This window comes from Cyprinus carpio, chromosome B8 (assembly GCF_018340385.1).
Source record: "Cyprinus carpio isolate SPL01 chromosome B8, ASM1834038v1, whole genome shotgun sequence".
Lineage (NCBI taxonomy): Eukaryota > Metazoa > Chordata > Actinopteri > Cypriniformes > Cyprinidae > Cyprinus > Cyprinus carpio.
Genome location: NC_056604.1, coordinates 11,820,163 through 11,843,300, shown reverse-complemented (window position 1 = coordinate 11,843,300; position 23,138 = coordinate 11,820,163). Strand labels below are relative to the sequence as shown.

At 39.5% G+C, this 23,138-nt stretch overlaps 2 protein-coding genes and 1 pseudogene across 4 annotated transcripts; 2 read left to right on the top strand and 1 right to left on the bottom strand.

Moving 5' to 3' along the window:
* The first annotated feature begins 820 nt into the window (after positions 1-820).
* LOC109067192 (innate immunity activator protein-like) lies at positions 821-11,458 on the top strand. Of its 3 annotated transcripts, none has more exons than XM_042729705.1 (10): positions 821-1,154; positions 5,728-5,841; positions 6,189-6,322; positions 7,530-7,652; positions 7,848-8,079; positions 8,194-8,247; positions 8,397-8,595; positions 9,316-9,474; positions 9,927-10,623; positions 10,717-11,458. In XM_042729705.1, the coding sequence occupies exons 2-10, from the start codon at positions 5,787-5,789 to the stop codon at positions 10,807-10,809; spliced, it is 1,746 nt and encodes a 581-aa protein (XP_042585639.1). In that variant the 5' UTR covers positions 821-1,154; positions 5,728-5,786; the 3' UTR covers positions 10,810-11,458. The 3 variants fall into 3 exon arrangements, with proteins under 3 accessions (XP_042585639.1, XP_042585637.1, XP_042585638.1); XM_042729703.1 differs by having other exon boundaries at positions 825-1,154; positions 8,370-8,595; XM_042729704.1 differs by having other exon boundaries at positions 835-1,154; positions 8,370-8,595; positions 9,319-9,474.
* A 1,760-nt stretch (positions 11,459-13,218) lies between these two features.
* Positions 13,219-15,757, bottom strand: rpl10a (ribosomal protein L10a). The gene is made up of 6 exons (XM_019084206.2): positions 15,616-15,757; positions 15,151-15,222; positions 14,824-14,904; positions 14,258-14,406; positions 13,974-14,146; positions 13,219-13,434 (listed from the first exon to the last, which is right to left on the bottom strand). The coding sequence occupies exons 1-6, from the start codon at positions 15,747-15,749 to the stop codon at positions 13,264-13,266; spliced, it is 780 nt and encodes a 259-aa protein (XP_018939751.2). The 5' UTR covers positions 15,750-15,757; the 3' UTR covers positions 13,219-13,263.
* A 3,241-nt stretch (positions 15,758-18,998) lies between these two features.
* LOC122138331 lies at positions 18,999-20,440 on the top strand (annotated as a pseudogene).
* Positions 20,441-23,138: the final 2,698 nt, after the last annotated feature.

Sequence of the window (23,138 nt, the reverse complement as noted above, 5' to 3'; positions counted from 1 at the left end):
CTTTTTTTTTTTTTTTTTCTCCACCATTAATTGCCTAATACTTTTGATTTATGATACTATGACTTTAATATCCTCTTTGACATACAACTTTTGTCAAACTGTCATACTTAAAATGGGACTTTGGAAAGTCAGTTACTTCCTAGCAACCAAATGCCACATCTCGGCATCATAATATACTAGCATGGTCTTTTATTTTTAAATAGAAAAATTACTTTTGTAGTTTACTCGCCAATCACAGCCTCGTTCGGTTTTTTCTTTCTTTCCCCTACACTACAATTCTCAAATCGATTCGGTGTGTCGCTGCCTTTGCATTTACAGGTGGCACTTCTGCACATCGCCAGTGCGGAGAGAAATCTCCACGGACTCTTCCTTTCACATGGAAATGTCGTTGTTTAATTAGCTGATCTTTAAATTCAGGGAGAGGCACGAGGAAAGAAAGCCTGACCATCTGCCTTAGCCCGCCTGTATCAGGAAGGTAACAACAGGAGGCAAATGGAAGCAAATCGACAAGGAAACGTTTGTAGGAAGAAACTCGAGCCATGTTGTGCTCTCAAAATGTATACATCTTTATAAGCTGACGAGAGTTACGACAAATACTCTTTCAGCAACAGTAGGCTATCGGGCATGTCGCCACGCAGGAAAACAATCAAGTTGTGGCAGCGTGCCATTTCAGACACCATTCATACAGTCCAGAGGACTATTCGCCAGCTGTCCTCTTAACTCTTATTGTCTCGGTTTCTCCCGCTGGCTCTGTTAGACACGCCTATCGCAGAACAAGCGTGTGCTGCTTCAAAAGATCACGCACGCTTACGAAGCAGACAAACATTCGCGATAGGGGGCAGTTTCAGTGGTATCGTCCGGTTTTGTACGTTTAAACTCAACAATCACAGTTTAAAATTTGTCCTCATTAAAATGTAAAGTAGGCATTTATTAATGTTAAGATGTATGTTACTTTATAAATAGAAACTGGAGAATATTTTAGCTACATGGGTCACTGCCCCTGCGCAAATACGGTTGGTACAGTCCAGTGGCTTTTGGCTGGCTTGACTAAAAAGACACCACATCCAGCTGCACTGTGGAGTCACCGGCACACGCGCATCTGCGGGAATGGACTGAACGGAGGGTGTGTATTGGGCTGGATGCTGCAAAGAAAGGTATGGTAAACATAAATATTTATATTAGAAGAAATATTACATTTGTTTTTATCTTTTTTGTGGATTTTATAGGAGGAAATTCTATGTTATTAAAGCTTTGCACAATGGCTCCATGAAATCATTCATTCGAAGGCATGCGCTAAATCTTTGATAAGCTCTGTACTCATGTTCTTAAATATGTTTTGAGTGCATTTATGTTTTTGGGACCTACATTTACAACAGACATAAATGCTAACCATTTCATTGCATGAACTAGTGCTGCTTATAAGGTCATCCAACCCTTTCAAAGCATGCAAATTATTAAAGGCTGTCACTAATAAAATGAAATCTGAATTGCATGATATTTATGGGGCCTGAGTTGGTTTAGATACTGATGGCATAACTGCATTATGATTGATTAAATGGAATACCTACTACAATAGTATTTATCTTCACAAGCTCAATGCATTTAAAAGACATGTTTCTTAGTGCTTGCGAGTGTTGTTTACCATTGAACCAGACCCACTGGTATTGGTGCAGCCATTCTAGACATTAGGTCTGTTAAAAGTTAATTAAAAGGAACATTTTGCCTACAGTTAAAGCCATTATTATTTGTATAAATGCTTACAGGGTTGATCTTTTTTTTCCAGAAATCCATGGTATATCTCAATTAAGTTGTACTGGAATACAGATTAAAGTGGATGTCCATTCATAAAGGAGAATGAGTCCGTGTTTACACTGGCAGAGAAACTTTCTTTAATTTACTAACCAAAGGCGCTTTCATCTTTGAGAGGGTTTTGTCATGCATTCTGATTAATTGCTTCATTTTCATTGAGTGGCATGATGAAAGGATAGAAGTGGAATCACAAAGACTGTCTTTCAAGTCTCTTCACACAACTCTCTCTCTCTCTCTCTCTCTCTCTCTCTTCTCTTCTCGCTCTCTGCCATGTTTTGCATGGCTTTATTAACAATCGACTGTTTTTTGGCTTTGCACCAGCTGTGGAAATAAGTCACACACTAAATTCTGTCGCTCTCATAACATCTGCATCCACACGATTCAGCATCTCTATAATAACAGGCTCTGCATACAATCTGGGTCGTGTTCAAGTCTCCCGTCAGACTTTCCAAGCTCTGGCCCTCTCTGGGAATTCCAGACCTGGCCGCAGGGGTAATGAAATTGACCGAGTAGGCATTCCAATAGATCACAGCCCCACAGACTCATGGGAAAGGGTATTTGGGAAACTGGTGGAGATGACATGAGAATTGTAGACTATTGAAAACAGGCTTATTCGCTGATGTCTCATCTTTACGCTTGACTGCGAGAGAGGATGGGTGGATCTGTTGTGTTATTCTTCTGCTGCTGAGATCCCTGTCAAAAAGACTACGTCCTGTCTGCTCTTCTGAGCTTAATATGCTTTGTAATCAAGACAGACCTAACGTGTTTTCAGGGTGGAGGTCCTTGCAAGTGCAGTTTGTGGGTTTGAAGGAGTCATGATTTACTCATCCCATCCCCTTATGATTTCCTTTCTTCTGTGGAACACAAAAAAAGAGAAGTTCTGAAGATTGTGCTGACTTCTCTTTTTCTCACATTTACAACAAAGTCACTTTCAAGGAAAGTCACTTAGTGGCCATTTGGGAAATTTTAGGCATGTAGTGACATCTACTTGAATGGTGAAATATATCTCAAAAACTGCTTGCCAAGCTCATATTTAAATCACATTTCAAATCACGAATAATCAAACGTGAACTGTCCCACAAATGTTGGCCAAATTTGTGTGTGAATGAATGTTTTCATTTATAAATCATGATTCACTAATTATGTAGGTATTAAAATGTATTCTGAAATTTCTGGGGGAAAAAATGTAGGAAAAACTGGCAATGTGGCACTTGGCTCTTTTATTTAGAAGGCTATATTGTGCATTGCAGTTTCTCCCATTTATAGTAATATAAGTAAACTGTCTTGGTGTATATATACAGTCTTCATTTACAATGCATGGAGACTGAAGGTTTCAGACTTCAAAAATGATGCAAAAGCACCATAAATTTATCATAAACTTTGACCCATGTGCTTTATTGACATGGCATGATTACATTATGATTAGATACAATACTTACTGCAGTGGATACACAAGTGCTATCATTGTCTTAACTCTTTACAAGTTCCATGCATTAAAAAACAGCTTAGTCTTCTGAAGTCAGACAATATCTTTGTGTGAGAAACAAGACCAATTCAAGACACTTATTTGAATAATTGATTTTAAAAAGGCAAGGAAAAGAGCAGCCAGCACAGTTCTCAATATTTTTTTATGTGTTCCATGGCAGAAAGTCATACAGGTTTTCACAGACATGAGGGTGAGTCAATGTTGGCTAAATTATAATTTTGGCGTCAACTAAAATTGGGAGTTGCTTTTTGTTTAATAAAGCACAGTTTGTCACAGTGACCTAATTCCTGCTGCAGTTTCATCAGCCTTTTTTTTTGCCCTCTGTAAGTTTTGTTATATCAGCAGATACTGTCCTCTCAGCAAACTGGCCACTCGGGCTTGTTGACACAGAGCTTTGCTGGTATTTTTTCAGTCGTTGGAGTGTCTGATGGAGCAGGCTGCTTTCTATTGTGCCGAGCTGCTTCCATCCACACGAGTTACAGAACTGAACGAGGATGGAGCCTTTAGAAGCTCCACAATCACATCCTGTCAATTTTTTTTTCCCTCGGAACTCAGGAAGAGGGATGATAAGGATCCATGCCAACTCATTAGTAGGGATGTTGTCCCTAGTGATGTGGGTGAGCAACTAGATTTCCCCCCAAAATAGCATTTATATAAATACACCGTCTGTCCTAGATTTTTGCGTGCTTGACACCAGCGCGTATTAGATATAACAAGGAGCCATGGGGCCTATTTCTAAAACACACATATGGCTGGATTTGATCCTAAATTCCATGGATTTCATCCAATATGTCAAAGCTGTTCCATAACATCCATACAAACGTTTTGTTCCATATATACCAGTAATTCAAATAGTCCAACACTGCTTATGAAAATGTAAAGGTAAATAAATAGACAATCACAATATGCATAAATATTATAATTTTTATTATTATTATTATATGTCCACATTAGTAACACACAAAGTGTGTTGTGGGTTTTACATGATTTAATTTAATTCATTAATTAGATTACTGATTTCCTGGAATTAATAATAAATAAATAAATTAATGTGTATATGTAAGACGCATACATTTAGGAAATGTATTTTGTGCAATTTTTATGAATGTTTTATAAATCAGTCATAGGAACATTTCAAAAAAACTGTTGCACGTTCACATTTAGGATAATATAATGTGTGTCTTTATACATGAGGCCTAGGTTTGATAATGGTTGATGTAACTTGCCTTTCCTTTCTCAGGAAATGAAACCTCTTACTTTTTTTGTAGGACTTCAAAAAAAGTAGTGTTGCAAATGTCATAAATTGAGCTAATCTCTTCCTCAAATCTTGTTACTGGATATGAAAGCATATTTGTAATCCTGAAACTCAAAAAGATGATGACAATTCAGTCATAATTTAAACATCCTCATGTTGTTCCACTTTCCTCTGTGGAACACAAACATTTGAAAAAAATGTCTCATTATAACTTGTTTTCCATATAATTAAAGTCAGTAGGGTCCAGTGTTGTTTTGAACCCCATTGACTTTCATTTCAATTTTGCCATGATATATTCACTCTCACTTTTGGGTAAACGTCTCCTTTAAACAGATCAATAATAAGTTTCCTGCTTGATTAATTCCTTTTACATCTGTATGAGGATCTGATTTGTCATTCAGACTCTGCCCAATGCATTAACATGTTCATTTACAATAACAGAACAAGACTTTATGAAAATGTCACAGCAGTATCTCCTCATCTTACTGCCTGTGAAATCTGAGGCGTCACAGTCAGAGATCCCTAAACGTTATTTCTAACAATCCTTTAGAAAAACTTTGCCTGTAAGTTTTCTTCATGGTAATAAGAGAACCCCTGACATGGTTATCTAAGCTATCAGCTCGTCCCGCCTGAGGCTGAATCAGCATGGACACATTGTTCCACTTCAAAGCTGTGGCGAGTGGGCACTAAAAGAAAGAGAGGGGGTCTTGGAGAGAACAGGTGCAGTCTTTGGGAGTGGGAGAGTCCCTTCTGCCATCTGTTGACTTCTAGTTTTCCCCCAAACACACTTCATCACAATTCACACACGCCTGCTTGGTCATAGTGATCCAGGTTGCTATGGTGCTGTATGGGAAGGATAAGACCCCCACATGTGTGCGGTCAACTCTATTGTGTTTTGAGACATTCAAACATTGGGGGGGTGGGGGATGCGTGTGTGAGCAGACTGAAATGGGGTGGATGAGGCAAAAGACCGGTTGCTTTGTCAGATGTGGAGGAGACGCTGAGGTGCCTGTGAAAGGTTCTCCTCAGGAGGTTCGGTTTTACATAATCGCACGGCCACAAGCCACTATTTGGAAGGCAAATTTACTTAGTGGTTTCTGGATTGGAGAGCAGTAGTAAATGGAGAGCGCTTGAAATAAAACTACGGATTTCAGTCTTTTCTCTTCCCCTTCAACAGGTCACATCTGCAGACTGAACTCGGATATTGTTGAAAACTGCAGAGTAACAAAAATAAACATGGATTGTAAGGAGGAGATCAGTGACTCTGATAGCGGGATCATTTTGAACTCTGGTGAGTGCTTGTTTTGTTTTTTTAATGATAAATTATATTTAGGAGGGAGGAGAATGCATATCAGTAACAAAAATTTGGTGCTATAGTCCCCCCCAAAAAACACATTTTTATTATTATACCATTTAGTAAACATTAGTTAAAAATGTCTAGCTTTATTTTATCTAAATTTATTCTTTTGTGTATGTTTATAATAGATAATATTAAGAACACACGAATTGGTGGAAAGTCTGATACTCAAAATCTAGTTTCTTACATGAGTGCTAGAGTTCATTGTGTCAGGGCAGGCCAACTGCTAGCCCCCTGTATGTGTGTGCTCTTGTGTAATGAAATCTGTTGTGATTATCCAGGCCCAGACAGTCCCACGTCTCCGGTGAAGGACCTGAGCACTCACACACGTGCCATGAGGCTGAAGCAGCAGGCCCTTGAGGACAGACTGGAGCTTTGTGTCCTGGAGCTAAAGAAACTCTGCATTAGAGAGGCTGTGAGTGACAAAAAAATGTGGCATCACTATTGCCATCTCTGCTAAATTCATAGACATCATGTATCATATTCATATATATGTATATTTTTTAAGCATGGGGCTTATATTTACAACTATATCAAACCATCACCAATAGCTTGAGGGTCTGTGGGAAAACTCTTGAATTGTGACCAAAAATCGGCTTGGAAAAACTGGCAGCCAATATGATAGTTCCCATTCATTTTCTCCATAGAAATTTCATAAACGTCTTAAATGTTTTAAGATTTAAGGTCTTTCAGATTTTTAAGCCATGAACCAAAAAAAGGAGCCATGATCCCCAAAGAGACAGCTTAAAGATCACAACATTAAAACGCTTGATTTCCATTTTAAAAGACAAAATTAACCAGGGTCTGCCAATACTTTGGGACCATAAAAGAGGTTTCTTGGTTTAGAGCAGTTTAAGCCTGGCCTAATTAACTAATGAAGCATAATGACTTGTAATTAGGCTAAACACTACCATTTAAAAGTTTGGGGTTGGTAGAATTTTTTTTTTTTTAAATGACAATAAACTGTAATATTATGAAATATTGTTTCAATTTAAAATAACTTTTTCTATTTTAATATATTTTGTTATGTATTCCTCTGATGCAAAGCTGAATTTTCAGCATCATCACTCCAGTCTTCAGTGTCACATGATCCTTTAGAAATCATTCTAATATACTGATTTACTGCTCGAGAAACATTTTTTATTTTTATCAATATGTTTTTCTTGCTTGAAAACCATGATAAAATCTTACTAATCCCAAACTTTTGAAAAGTTGTTTATATTACATACAAGGACAAATTCCTTTGCGCACACATTGTGTCGTAGTTTTAAAAGAATAAGGAAGTAGGAAAGTCAGCTGGCCCATAAGCGTAAATCAGATTGCTCTGATTAAGCTGGGCTTTTTCTTGTTCTCAATACAGCCCTTCAATAGAGGCATTAAGCAATGTCCAAGAAACAGATGCTTCTTTGCATGTTAGCCCACACGTCTGTCATTCATTATTGGCCAAGCAGGGAGAAGATTTAAGGGCCCAATCATTACACCATAGAAACCTTTTTGAAGACGTTTCGACAATATAAAGACAAGCATCTGCTCGCTTAAAGATTTTTTTCTGTTTGATTTGTATTGACTAACAAACATAAAGTTTGTTTTCTTTGAGATTAAAATGCCCTTTGTTTTAACAGGAGCTGACTGGAAAGCTACCCTCCGATTACCCTCTCCTGCCTGACGAGAAGCCTCCTCAGGTCCGGCGACGCATCGGAGCCGCTTTCAAACTGGATGAGGGTTTTATTTCACAAGATGGCGAGGTATAGACCACAGTTTCTACACAGAGATTACTTTAATAGCTTTAATGCAACTGACTGTTATTTGAGCTTACCTGGCTAGGTTTAAATGTTATTCATGGTGGTGAAATGGTTCCACTTATATGGAAAAAGATTTTTACGAGGTGCGTTTAATCCACTTTTCAGCATGTGGTTACCCCCTAAAATGTTTGTCTCCAGGAGTCTGAGCTGCACGCGCTCGAGGCTGATCTCGCCCTGCAACGGCAGATTTATGAGGCAGCCCGAAAGCTCTCCCTCGAGGAGCACATCAGCAAACCGGTGAGGAAAAGCCGACTGCAGCAGTGTAAACGTGAAGAGAAGAAGCTGAAGGAGCTGCAGGATGTGATACTGAAACACCGCATCAACCACGGCTGTGTTTCTCCACAGACCTGCTATTCTTCCAGACAGAGAGGTCAGCCGGTCGATTCTCATATAAACTAAATTTTACGCATTATACAAGTGATTGACTGAATTACTAAAAAGATTTGATGATTTGAATTAACAAATATTTGTTGGTCCATTCCAGATCTTTGTATGTCTGATGACAGCTCGCTGTCTGATGCTGTTGCCTTAGATGATGGTAAGCAAGCAACCCTTTAATTCCTCAAACTCAAACTTTCACACTCCACTGTATGTGGAAATTTTTATGTCTAGGAGTCTCTAGGAGTTTGCTAATGTAGAAAAATTGTCTTTTATCTACAGACTCAGACTCTGCTCCCTTTTCTCCAGCCGTTCTGGGGTCTTCCTCAGACAGCGGTTTCCAGTGTCTGACTCTCTTGCCCAATAACGGCCCAAAGCAATCAAGCTCCAGTTCCAGTCTGGACTATGATGCCTCACCCATCCAGAACTCTCCATGGAAGGAGTCCAGCTTGGACCAGCCCTACCAGAAACAAAAACCTTCTCACTCTGTCTGCAGCAGCCGCTCAAGGTAAAGTGGGATATTCTAGCTTTGAGTCCCATGGTAGATATTTAATCGCAATATAAGCATACCTTTACTTAACCTCGTGTTGTCAGAGCTGTTTTAAAGATACTTGATAGAGCATTTGGTTAACATACACCTTACTGTTCAAATGTTTGGGGTTGATAAGACTTTACTTAAAGCCTGTACATATAATGCATTATAAAAGGTTATTTAAGTGTATAATGCATTATAATTATTGATAACGTGCGTTGTAATACATTATATCTAGTCATAAATAATTATAACCAAATTTAAAATGCATACTGTAACAATGAATTGATAAGCATTATAATGTATTAACTGTGGTTACAATTATTCTTGAGATTATGAACTGCATTACAAGGCATAATTAATGCATTAAAACTACTTTTATTATGCATTATACATAAATGCTTTAAGTAAAGTGTTACCTTCTCTGTATTTTTGGAGGAAGAGTCTTGTGCTCATCAAGGGTGCATTTATTTAACTTACAGTAAAAACAGTAATATTGTGAAATATTATAACAATTTAAAAGGTCTGTTTTCTATTTTAAATATTCAAAATGTAATTTATTCATGTGATGGCAAAGCTGAATTTCCAGCAGCCATTACTCCAGTCTTAAGTGATCCATCAGAAATCATTCCAGTATGCCGATTTGGTGCAGAAACATTATTATCAATATTAAAAGAAGTTGTGCTTCTGTGTTAGCAGCAGTCCAACAGGCTCAGCAACAGACACAAGAATGGCAGAACTTCCTCCAGCACCCCAGTTTGTGTTTAAGAGTCTGCCGGTGCGAAACAATCAGCCAAACAGCGCCCCCTCCACCCCAGAGCTGCCACTGCGCCGACAGTTCTCTCAGTCCTTCAGGTAATTAATATACTGTATTGGTACTTTAGGATTGCCTGAATACTGTTTTTTAAATACATGGCTCAAATTGATATAAAGACAGTTTTTAAAACTTGTGAGAGTGAATACATACCAAAAATATAAGTTAAGCAGATGCATTAAAATATTTTCGTTACACTTTAAGGTGTCCTTTTTACAATGTAATCATACATTTAAGTACTGAGTAATATTAATTAATTACATGTACTTACTATATGGGTTGGGTTAGGATTAGAGTTTGGTTTACTTGCATGTAATTATGCATAATTTATTGTTATTATAATAGTAAGTACATGTAAAATGTACCAAGGACACCTTAAAAAAATAAATGTTAGCAATATTTTTAATTGTGTTTTAGTTTATTAATTAGCAACATTTGTATTTGTACAGCAATGTCTTACCTTAGTAATCTGTTATCCTCTGCTCTCAATTAGGCTTCCCAGAAGCAAACCAGAATTGACCAAGGCCAGCTCAGACATGGGACGGGGCCGGACCAAGTTGCCACGGCGACGAGTGACCGATTTCACATTAGCCTACTCAGTTCAACGTTTATATCAGTGCAGCTCTGAAGACAGCAGCTCCGAGCTTTCCATTTCCTCATACAGCAGTTCCTCCAGCCGAGAGACGACCACCGAGGCACCTAAACCCTGTCCGCCTCCATACGGCTACCATCGCACCACTCCAAATAAAGGACTAAGCCAGCTCAACACCCACAGTACACTCAAAAACAACAACAAAAACCCACCTCACCTCGTGCCCGGCCCCAGTCGACTGAAGATTAGCAATGGGACACTACTTCAGGCAGACATGCCGAGGCTACAACTCAGAGAGAATTCACAATCTGATCCTGTACATACTAATAAACCCCAACAAGTCGAGGTTACCTCACCCAAACGAATGCTCAAGCCTCCCCCGCCATACACAAAGGTGGTCCGCACGATGTCACTAAGAGAATATCCCAACCACCCCAGCCGTGTGCTTCCTCGAGATGTGGTATCAGGGGAGCTTAAAACCTGGCACCAGAAAAACAATATAGTCATATCCAAACCCCACTCACTTGAACGGCAAGGATCGATTCGAATCAAGCGCCCAGAGCCGCCGCCCTACCACCAGATTCCTTCTCATAAACAGGTAAAGATGTGGACAATATGTGCATTTATCAGTGCCAGTTTCGTAAATGAAATCTGTTCTTGGTAATTGATGAACATACTTGTTTCTATCCAGGTTTCTCAGAAGGTGATTCTGCAAAGGGCTTCGGATGGAAGGCCGCTGCAGTGGTACGAAGAAGAAGACTCCGAGATTGTGAGTCAGGTGTAACCAGGCAGAAGAAACCTGGAGGAGATGACACAGAGAATAAGTGAACTCTCATTGTACATGTCTTTATTTTTATTTATTGAGCCAATGGACTCACCAATGTAGTCTGATTATGTTTATTCTCACCGAGACTTTTTGACCAAGTTGGAGCTGAGCCAGTGTACGCCTCGATTCCATATACACCTACATTTGTGATTAAATATCAAGTCTAAGACTTCCTTGTAAGGCATCATGCCAGATGTTTATGATGAATGTATAATATAATTGTGATTTTATTGATGTCAGGAGAGTGTGGCCCACCTTTTGCAAATGAATGCCCTCATGGAAATGACATCATTTAGTATATATTTGTGTCTGGTACACGATTCTTAGTTTCCCCATGATTTTATTTAATTTAACACATTATGAATTAATATATTATTTTTCCATAATATTTTTTATTTGTGAATATTGCCCCTTTCCTAACACAATTATTTTTTTTATTTAGTGAAGTGTTACTCTGCTACTGTAATACGCATTGTCAGAATAATCCATCTGTGAGTTTTAATAATACCAAATGCAGATGTTTTACTTCCTGTTTGTACACTAACTAATTATTAAATATATTTTATATTATTTATAACACTTTAATAAACAATATTACAGATCCTCACTATTGCCTTGTGCATTTTGTCACTTTTTCAGATATTAAACATTGACATTGTAGAAAACAGATGTAGAGCATACATTGACATGAGTGCCAGTGCAAGAGACCATTTCCAACTATACATGAAACAGTTTGCCCTAAAACAAAGTTAAAACATTTAATAGTAACTAAAAGCTATCAACAGTGCTTTTAACATATTCATCATATTTCCATTTCTGTACATACTTATTATAATTTTCACATCCATTTGATGGGGGGTTGCAGCAAACACACTAATATGGCTAATATAATGATTGCGCAAACAACGAGTTAAATGACAAGGACTCTCCAGCGGCAATAATACATCTACTGCATAAGAGGGCGCTGTCTGCAGGTGGAGTCACAAACAATACAAATGATCAGTTTGGATTAACAATTCAATAGATAAAAGACTTTGTGAAAAAGCAGCTGCAAATGAATATTAAGTGTAACTTACAAGCTAATGACACATCTATCAGTCTTTGAGGTAGTCGCTCCAGCGACGCCTTCCTCAGTTTTTGATGAGGTAACACTGGCAGTGAACCTCTGTCTGTCATTTTGATAATTATGAAATGGTTAATATACCACTATTTAACTGTAGCAGATTAAATCTTAGCACTAAATCAAACTTTGTGGATTATGTCTGTCTGTAATGACACATTAAATGTTCCTTTAATCCTGAAACTTTTTCTCCATGACTTTGAAAAACTATTGTCCCATGTTTAAGGTTGCCTACTTTTTTTTTTTTTTTTTTTTTACAAATGTGGGGTCCAGCTCAAGTACTACTCGCCTAAAGAAATGTGAGACATGGATGTGGTTATTAATCACACTATAGTAAAGCAGCATAAAATATCATTCACAACCCATTTTATTCCAAAATGTTATGTATTCCCAAGTAAAAAAAAAGGGGGTATGAAACAAGAAAAAATGACAGGACATTAGAAACGTGTATAAAGTCAGTCAATAATTTCAAATTTGATTTCACATTGATAAAAATTAACTATGTATTTTTTAAAATGATTGTATTGTAAATGGTTCATCTGTGTATATCATTGGTTTAAAATGACTCAAGTCTCCAGCATATTTTTTTTGATAATGTTTTCTCAGATATAAATCACTGACTACACTGATGATGTATTTTTGCAGGCCGACCTGGAAGTTAGCATCACACGGGTTCCCCGGACAAAATCCCAATGGGATTTTCCCATTGGCTTTTGGATTATTGTAGAAAATAAGCTCAAACCAACAAAAGTTTACGATCCTTACACATTGTTCATCATTATAATATTCATAAATGAACACAACTTTTATTTATTTTGAAGTAAATACAACTGGCAGAAGTAAAAAGCTAAATGTAGGCTATAAATTAACTACGTACCTAGCCGTCAACAACTTTCAGTCTTTATTTACTCTGAAAGTTTGAGTTAAAATAGTTTGCAAGAACATGATTATAAACACAATGAAGCTGTGAAAGTGGACTAGTGATTAGATGAGTTTATCAGTGCGATATTATGGCATTTAAAATCTCGACAGCTTCTGCAGTCCCGTTTAACCAGCTGTTAGCACCTTTTCAAAATAAATAAAAGCTTTCAATCTTTAAACTATTTAATGTCATAGAATACAACGTGAAAACCCTTTAAGACCAGTTCAAGTTATTTTCACGTTGTATTCTATGACCTTAAATATTTTAAAATGAGCATATTTAGCATTTATTTGAAAGAACATTAGGAAAGACACAAAAACTTTGATTTGGATCAACTCCACATTTATTGTAGAAAATTGAGGAACAGTCTCTAATAGAGGCGCTGTGGCTTTCCCATGGTGCTCTTGATGTAGAGCGCTCTCACGTTCTGCCAGTTCTTCTTCAGCAGAGACACCAGGAAGTTCACAGCCAGGTGGATGTTGTAGACCAGCTCTTCCTCGGTCATCCTGACGTGACCAACAGCCACAGCCAGACACAGAACCTGAATGTGACAGATGACCATTACTGACTTAAGAAATACAAATTCAGGAGTTAAAAAACATAGGGTTGATAAGATTTTTGTGTTTAAAAGTCTCTTATGCTCAACAAGGCTGCATTTACTTGAACAAAAACACAGTAGAGACAGTAATATTGGGATACTACTTATATTAACTAAAAGTAAAACAAAAAGCATTTTCTACTTTAATGATGATAAAGCTGAATTTCCAGCAGCCATTACTCATTAACATTTTTGTGGAAACAGTTATACATTAAAGTAATTTTATAATTTTTTTATGATTTAGTTGTGTTTAAGGTGGATTTTACTCATTAACAAATATATATAAATATAAATATAAATATATAAATGTATAAATAAATGTATGTGTGTGTATTATATATTATATAATAAATATATATATCCATTACTCATTAACATTTTTGTGGAAACAGTTATACATTTTGTCAATTTATTAGCAATAAAAAATATTTTTATTTTTTATATATTTTATTTGTAAAAAAACTCTTTATTAAAAAATATACCTTCTTCATCTGGAATTTGATGGTGGATTTGACTTCATCCACCTTGGTGCCCAGGTTCTCGTTATGGGTGAGCAGAGAGGGGAACTTTCCTGCCTTGTTGAGGCCAGGTCCCAGGATACGAGGAATCTGCTTGATCAGAGACTCAGAAGCCAGGAAAGCATCGTACTTCTTTGCTAAAAAGAGAACCAACAAGATGCATCAACACGTAGACTCAATCCAGAACAAACTATAGCACTGAACACATGCATGTCTTATCGCTAAAGTTCTCTCAAAAGGAAACTCACCCAGCTTCTTGACCAGTTTCTTGTTCTTGTTGAGCTTTTTAAGAGCCTCGATGTCCATGTGTGGAAGCTCAGCGGCCTTGGCTTCATCACAATGCTGCTGGTCACCAAGGATGCACACGGAGAACTTGGGACGTGGGGTGGTCTTCAGCCTGTGGGGGGCGACGGAAAAGACTGACTGACAAACCGAAGCATATCAGACCCCTTTTGACCCACGTGAGGCAGAACTGAAGAGTCTTACCCATACCACCTCAGCTGGAATCAGGTGTCGATAGCACAGGCATATAATAAAATGGTCGGCTTAGGTATGACTGCATGAACGCCGTCACCTATAGCCTCCCCTCATGTTTTAAGACCCAGGGTAGGGGTCCGCCTGCTTCACCAAGCCAGAGAATGGATGGTTCAGACAGACTACCCGAGGCTGTTCTACACTGCCTGCCTTTAACCTGCCTGCTCAAGCAATTTAATCGAACGAATAACTACCTCAATGTCAAGATATCCAGATTTTTATTCAGGCAGAGCAAAGGGCAGGCAGACAGAAGGCTGGGCGATACAGTAAAGGACCGAACCTGACAGTGCCTGAGAAACGCTTGTCCTTCTGGGGATCGTAGTTCTTCAAGCTGATCTGCAGCTCCACAGTCTCAAGAAACTTAAAATATAAAAGTCAAAATAAATACCTTGTATACAAATAGCTGCTACATAGTGAGAGTAAACACTAGGTGCAGTTAACACAAATACATCTGATATTTAAGCACAGGCTTAATCTTTATGGCAAGCAGTAAAACATTTATTTAATAAATCGCTATTTAATTACTAGTAAGTAACACAGTAACGTTAACTAGTTTGTGTTTTTTACTTATGCTGTCAGCCAATGAACACTATGACCAGACTCTTACTTTCTCTTCTTAAGACGGGAACCAGCCTGGACCTCCCGAACAGCCTCGTACAAAGTGTCTCTTGAGACCTTGCTGTTAAAATAAATAAAATACAATAATAATTAATTCCACGACAGGTTTGTCTGACTGATCGGTGAATGCATCACTCATTACCATGCCTCCAAACTCCGTTTCCCAAACCTCAATATATCTATATTACTTAAGTTAGATATGAATAATAACCGCCAGAACAATTATAATTTCAGATGAGGTTAAATATTTGTCAGATTAAACCGGATTGCATTCCAGATGAGCCGGTGCTCTGCGCGGTAGCACTCACAAGCTGCTCGAGTTTGTCAAAGAAAACAAATCTCAAGCTCTCCGACCGACATGGCTTGATGATATATTTGCTTATATAGCTTTATAATAGTGTAATAAAACGTTATACATGATTAAATACTTTATATATGAACATTTCTCACGTGCCTCATTTTGCCGCGATGCCTCCCTTCACACGGAGCTCGAAAAAGGAAGTATGAAGGGAAGTTGCGTCGAATATATGCGCCTGAGTGTGAAAACCGTACTTCCGGAGCCGCCATGATTGTTGTGGCCACAGACATATGTACTCAGCAGTGAACTTTACATTCCACAAACTATCTTTTAATATGTCAAAAAATTGTGTGCGCCATGCACAATTACATAAAATTTTATATATTTCTAATAAATCACAATAATGTATCTTAAAGCATTCAAATGTGTCCAGGACATATCAGTTAAATATTAAGAATCCAGATAGTTTAACTGAAACTACTACGTTTAATAAAAAATATAAATATATATATAAAAAGATCCCTGAGCATGAACTTTAACATTTGAAAGGATACTATGGCAAAGTTATTTCTTTCCTTATTCAAACGGATTTTTTTTATATATATATCATGAATACTGGTTGACCACATTCTATTATAACACAATGTCTTGTTTACGTCACGAAGAGGGCGGCATGGGTTTAGTTATGTTACATTACCTGTTCTCTTGATGAGTTTGTTGTGGTGTGTTATGTGATGTGATGTTGTGGTGTTGTGTTGTGTTGTCTGCTCTTGTTATTTTAAATTAAGTTAATCTCATGTCTCCACATTTGTGATGCATCAAGGATATTACATAATTGGCGACGAGGATAAAAAAGGCACTAAGGAACCAGGTTGAGAATTGTACACGGAGTACAGTCCACGTGCGGAGAAGAGCAGACTGTGGATAAAAACGATGGCAGCGCTGGTCGGAACGGTGAGCCCTTTTGACGGTGAGACACAATTGTGGGAGGAATACAGTGAGATGCTGGAGTTTTTCTTTCAAGCAAACGAGATTACCGACGCTGACAAAAAGAAAGCAGTGCTATTAAGTGGGGTAGGTGCAGCCACTTACAGTTTGTTGAGAAGTTTGCTGTGTCCCATGACTCCTGGAGAGAAAACATATGGGGAGTTGATAAACGTGCTCAAAGCCCATTACAATCCAAAGCCGAGTGAAATCGTGCAAAGATTTAAGTTTAATTCACGCACACGAAAGAATGGAGAGACTGTTGCTGACTATGTGGCTGAACTAAAAAAATTGGCACAACATTGTGAGTATGGGGCCACGCTTTCGCAAATGTTACGTGACAGACTTGTGTGTGGAGTCAATGATGACAGGATGCAGAGACGGCTATTGTCGGAAGTGGACTTAAACTTTGAGAAAGCACTGAGTATCTGTCAGGCAATGGAGTCGGCAAACAAAAATGTAAAAGATTTACAAGGGATGTTATCAGAGGAGACAGCGCAAGCAACGAGGATGCTAAAAGGACAAACGTCGGTGCATAGAGTGTATTCGCCGGACAAGAAAGGCCCAAAAAAAGATTTTGTGTGTTACAGATGTAAAGGGAATCATGCGCCCGAGGAATGCAGGTTTGTGAATTAACTCTGTCATAAGTGTGGGAAGCGTGGACACATAAAACGAGCATGCAGGTCGAAGCGAGCTGGGGCTAGTTCACAGAAAGCACCGTTCAAAGGACATAGAGTGGAGAGAAAGGAAAAAGAGAAAGATAGGAGGTCACATTTAGTCAAAGAGGAGGAAGTGAGTGATGTGGAGGATGCAAGTGACATCAATACAATTTACAGTGTATCACAAAACCTACCTAAGGTGGCTCCTATCACACAAAAGTTAAAGGTGAATGGCATGGAAGTGGAGTTTGAAGTTGACACAGGATGTGGTGTCACAATCATCAGCAAGGAACAATACTCCAAGCTTTGGAAAAGAACAGACATGCCTGAGTGGAGATCATGCAATATGCGCTTGAAGACATATACAGGTGAGAAGATGGGGGTGCTGGGCCAGGTAACAGGAAGAGTGACATACCAGGAAGTAGAAAAAAAACTTGCGATGGTCGTAGTAGAAGGGGCAGGGCCAAATTTGTTGGGCCGTGGCTGGCTAAGTGACTTAGGGCTGCTGCCACAGCTGGTAAATAAAGTAACAACGACTCCAGCTGTAAAATTGTCAGATGTGTTAGACAGGCACACCGAAGTGTTCAAAGAAGAGCTGGGACAGCTTAAGGGCACCACAGCTAACATTCATGTTAACCCTGAAGCCCAGCCACGATTCTATAAGCCTCGTCGTGTACCTTTTGCAGTAAAACCCCTGGTGGAGGCAGAGCTTCAAAGACTGGTGGAAGAGAAAATTATAGAACCAGTACAGTTTTCAGAATGGGCAGCACCCATTGTACCTGTGAGGGAAGCCAGATGGCTCCATTCGAATTTGTGGAGATTATAAACTCGCCGTCAACAGAGCATCCAGTGTGTAACAATATCCTATTCCTAAAGTGGATGATTTGTTTGCACAGTTAGGCTGGAGGGCAGAAATTCTCAAAGCTGGACATGAGTCATGCGTATCAGCAGATCATACTTGACCCAAGTGCAAAGAAATTTGTCACTATCAATACGCACAAAGGACTGTACACTTATTGTAGGCTACCATTTGGAGTAGCGTCAAGCCCAGCCATCTTCCAACGCACTATGGAAGGAATCTTGCAAAACATGCCACACGTCACGGTTTATTTGGATGACATTTTAGTCACAGGGACTAGTGATGAAGAACATCTAAGAAACCTGGACGAGGTATTGTCTAGACTAAAAAGAAGCGGGCTGAGGTTGAAACGCAGCAAGTGTGAGTTCCTTGGAGAGGAGGTGGTATTTCTAGGCCACAAAATCAGCGCAGAAGGGGTGCAACCAGTCACAGAAAAAGTCACAGCGATCCAGGAAGCCCCCACACCGCAGTCTGTGAGTTGAATTGAAGGCTTATTTAGGCTTGTTGAACTATTATCATAAGTTTCTGCCTAGTCTATCCACCTTGTTAGCACCACTACATGCCCTGTTGAGGAAGGAGTCCAAATGGACATGGGGCTCCGAACAAAAAGAAGCCTTCGAGAAGTCAAAAGATCTTCTGCAGTCATCAGCTATACTAGTGCATTATGACATACAGAAAACCGCTCATTCTGGCTTGTGATGCTTCTCCATACGGGGTTGGAGCTGTGTTGTCGCACAGGATGGAGGACGGCACAGAGCGGCCGATCGGGTTTGTGTCTCGAACACTAAATGCAGCTGAGAAGAATTATTCTCAATTAGAGAAGGAAGGTCTAGCTGTCATTTTTGGTGTGAAGAAATTCCACACATACTTGTATGGGAGACAGTTCACCATTGTAACGGATCACAAACCATTGATTTCATTATTTAATGAACTGAGAGAAGTGCCACAAATGGCATCGCCCCGTATACAGAGATGGGCTGTGACATTGGGGGGATACGAATACACCATTGTTTACAAAGCTGGCAAGGAACATCAAAATGCTGATGGACTTAGCCGACTGCCTTAAACAAGAGAAAGGAGTAGAGACACCAGCGGAGGAGAAAGAAAGAGTGCTCCTACTTGAAGAAAATGATGTTCCCCTTGTCAAAGCGGAACAAGTGAGGAAATGGACAGACAAGGATGCAGTTTTTTAGCTCGAGTGCGAGAGTTTGTGCTCAAAGGATGGCCAAAGAGACTGGATGAGTCCGTTTTTGGAGCATATACTAAGAAACGAGAGGAACTCAGTGTACAGGGAGGTTGTGTTCTGTGGGGAGCGCGAGAAGTGGTGATTCCCCCGCCGGGCCGTGCTGCTCTATTGAAACAATTACACATCAATCACCCTGGAATAACCCGAATGAAAGGTTTGGCACGAAGTTACATGTGGTGGGCCACAGATGGATGCAGAAATAGAAGGCATGGGTAAAAACTTGTGCCACATGCCAAGAGAATAGAAATTCTCCACCCTTGTGCACCTTTACATCCGTGGGAGGTGCCGAATCTGCCATGGAGAAGAATCCACATTGATTATGCTGGTCCATGGTTAGGGAGAATGTTTCTGATCATAGTGGATGCCTACTCTAAATGGCTAGATGTGTACCCATTAAATAAGTCTACCTCTACAGTAACCATTCAATGCCTGAGACAAAGTTGTAGCCAACATGGGATACCTGAAATGGTGGTGTCGGATAATGGCAGTTGTTTCACAAGTGCAGAGTTCCAGGAGTTCATGATCCGAAATGGCATCAAGCACATCACCACAGCACCGTATCATGCAGCTTCTAATGGACTGGCTGAACGGGCGGTGCAAACGTTCAAAAGTCTAATGAAGAAGAGCACAGGAGATTCCATTGAGACGAAGCTGGCTAGAGCACTGTTCAGTTACAGGATCACACCACAGTCGACTACTGGGAAATCTCCTGCGGAACTGTTGTGTGGAAGAAAACTAAGGTCTACCTTGGATCTCATCCACCCGGATTTTAAAAGACATTTACAGGAAAAACAGATGAAGCAAAAATTTTACCATGATCGACATGCTAAAAAGAGACATGTGACTGAAGGTGACCAAGTGTACACTAAGAACTTTGGTTCAGGGCCCATTTGGATTCCTGGGACAGTTCAGAAACAGATGGGACCGGTGTCTTGTACTGTTGCACTTGGAAATGGCCAGGTAGTACGCCGGCACATAGATCAAGTGAGGAGCCGGTATGCTGTGCCTGCAGAGGAAACTTTGGAGTTGGAGGAAACATCTTTGAAAGAGGAGGAGGAGTTAACATCAACTGCGGGGGTTACACTGCCCAAAGACACTAATGTGGAGCAGAAGGAGGAAATCGCCAAGGAGGTGTTAAGATCAGAATCTCCTGTGGTGAAAGGCCATTTAGAGTTAAGGAGGTCGTTGAGACAGAAGAAGACTCCGAGTTATTTACAGGACTATGATAGTTAGAAGTGAGTTCCCCTGCCACAGGGCCAAGAATGCGTCCTGGAACTCACTGGGACGGAGGTAGTCCACCCGAAGTCCCTAGTTCATATTGAAAATGCACAAATGTTATGGTTTTGTGTTGTTCCCTTATATATATATATATATAGATATATATAGTTAAATGGGGTAAAATGCACAATAGTTGTAAAACATGTGATATATAGTAAAGAGTAATGTAGATAATTATTTGAAGCTAGTCTTATCTGGGGAAAGGGGATGTAGTAAATGGGATGCATTTAACAAAGTTGTCCAGTAGAGGGCGGCATGGGTTTAGTTATGTTACCTTTTCTCTTGATGAGGTTGTTCCGGGGTAGTAGGTCATCTGCTGTGATGGTGTCGTGATACGTTGTCCGCTCTGCACCTGTTAATAAAAAAATTAAGTAAATCTCATGTCTCCACATTTGTGATGCATCAAGGATATTACAGACCTGAACAATGAAAGCTACAGGTCCTTCTCAAAAAATTAGCATATTGTGAAAAAGTTCATTATTTTCCATAATGTAATGATAAAAATTAAACTTTCATATATTTTAGATTCATTGCACACCAACTGAAATATTTCAGGTCTTTTATTGTTTTAATACTGATGATTTTGGCATACAGCTCATGAAAACCCAAAATTCCTATCTCAAAAAATTAGCATATTTCATCCGACCAATAAAAGAAAAGTGTTTTTAATACAAAAAAAGTCAACCTTCAAATAATTATGTTCAGTTATGCACTCAATACTTGGTCGGGAATTCTTTTGCAGAAATGACTGCTTCAGTGTGGCGTGGCATGGAGGCAATCAGCCTGTGGCACTGCTGAGGTGTTATTGAGGCCCAGGATGCTTCGATAGCTTCTTTTTGGGGATAGTTGAAGAATGAATGAGAACTTTGTTTGAAGTATATCGCCCTCATGTCGTTCCAAACCCGTAAGACCTCCGTTCATCTTTGGGAACACAGTATAAGATATTTTAGATTTAGTCCGAGAGCTTTCTGTCCCTCCATTGAGAATGTATGTACGGTATACTGTCCACGTCCAGAAAGGTAATAAAAACATCTTCAAAGTAGTCCATGTGACATCAGGGGGTCCGTTAGAATTTTTTGAAGCATCGAAAATAAATTTTGGTCCAAAAATATCAAAAACTACGACTTTATTCAGCATTGACTTCTCTCCCGGGTCTGTTATGAGTGCGTTCACAACACTGCAGTTTAGTGATATCTGGTTCGCGAACTAATCACTCGATGTAACCGGATCTTCTTGAACCAGTTCACCAAATCGAACTGAATCGTTTGAAACGGTTCACATCAACAATGAGCATTAATGCACAAATGACTTAAGAGGTTAGCTTTTTTAACATGGCTGACACTCCCTCTGAGTTCAAATAAACCAATATCCCGAGTAATTCATTTACTCAAACAGTACACTGACTGAACTGCTGTGAAGAGAGAACTGAAGATGAACACCGAGCCGAGCCAGATAACGAACGAAACATTGACTCGTTCTCGGGTCAAGAACCGTTTCTGTCGGACGCGTCCGGTTCGAGAACCGAGGAGCTGATGGTACTGCGCATGCGTGATTCAGACTGACACACAACGCGTCTGAACCGAACTGGTTCTTTTGGTGATTGATTCTGAACTGATTCTGTGCTAATGTTATGAGCGCGGGTAAACCGAAGGCTTGAATCAAGGGCAATCATCGCCAATGAAGTCATTACGTTGAGTGCAAAAGAACTGGTGAACCGTTTTCGGCAACCGGTTTATTGAATCAAACTGTCCAAAAGAACCGGTTCGCGGAAAAGAACAGAATTTCCATCACTACCGGTGATCCGAAAACCGATGCAACCGGTTCTTGACTCGAGAACGAGTCAATGTTTCGTTCGTTATCTGGCTCGGCTCGTGTTCATCTTCACTTCTCTCTTCACAGCAGTTCAGTCAGTGTACTGTTTGAGTAAATGAATTACTCCAGGATATTGGTTTATTTGAACTCAGAGGGAGTGTCAGCCATGTTAAAAAAGTTAACAGCTTAAGTCATTTGTGGATTAATGCTTATTGTTGACGCGAACCGTTTCAAACGATTCAGTTCGATTTGGTGAACTGGTTCAAGAAGATCCGGTTACATCGAGTGATTCGTTCGCGAACCGGATATCACTAAACTGCAGTGTTGTGAACGCGCTCATAACAGACCCGGGAGAGAAGTCAATGCTGAATAAAGTCGTAGTTTTTGATATTTTTGGACCAAAATTTATTTTCAATGCTTCAAAAAATTCTAACGGACCCTCTGATGTCACATGGACTACTTTGAAGATGTTTTTATTACCTTTCTGGACGTGGACAGTATACCGTACATACATTCTCAATGGAGGGACAGAAAGCTCTCGGACTAAATCTAAAATATCTTATACTGTGTTCCGAAGATGAACGGAGGTCTCACGGGTTTGGAACGACATCAGGGTGAGTCATTAATGACATAATTTTCATTTTTGGGTGAACTATCCCTTTAAGCTAATCCAGAGTGTTGGGTCTTGCGTCTCTCAACTTTCTCTTCACAATATCCCACAGATTCTCTATGGGGTTCAGGTCAGGAGAGTTGGCAGGCCAATTGAACACAGTAATACCATGGTCAGTAAACCATTTACCAGTGGTTTTGGCACTGTGAGCAGGTGCCAGGTCGTGCTGAA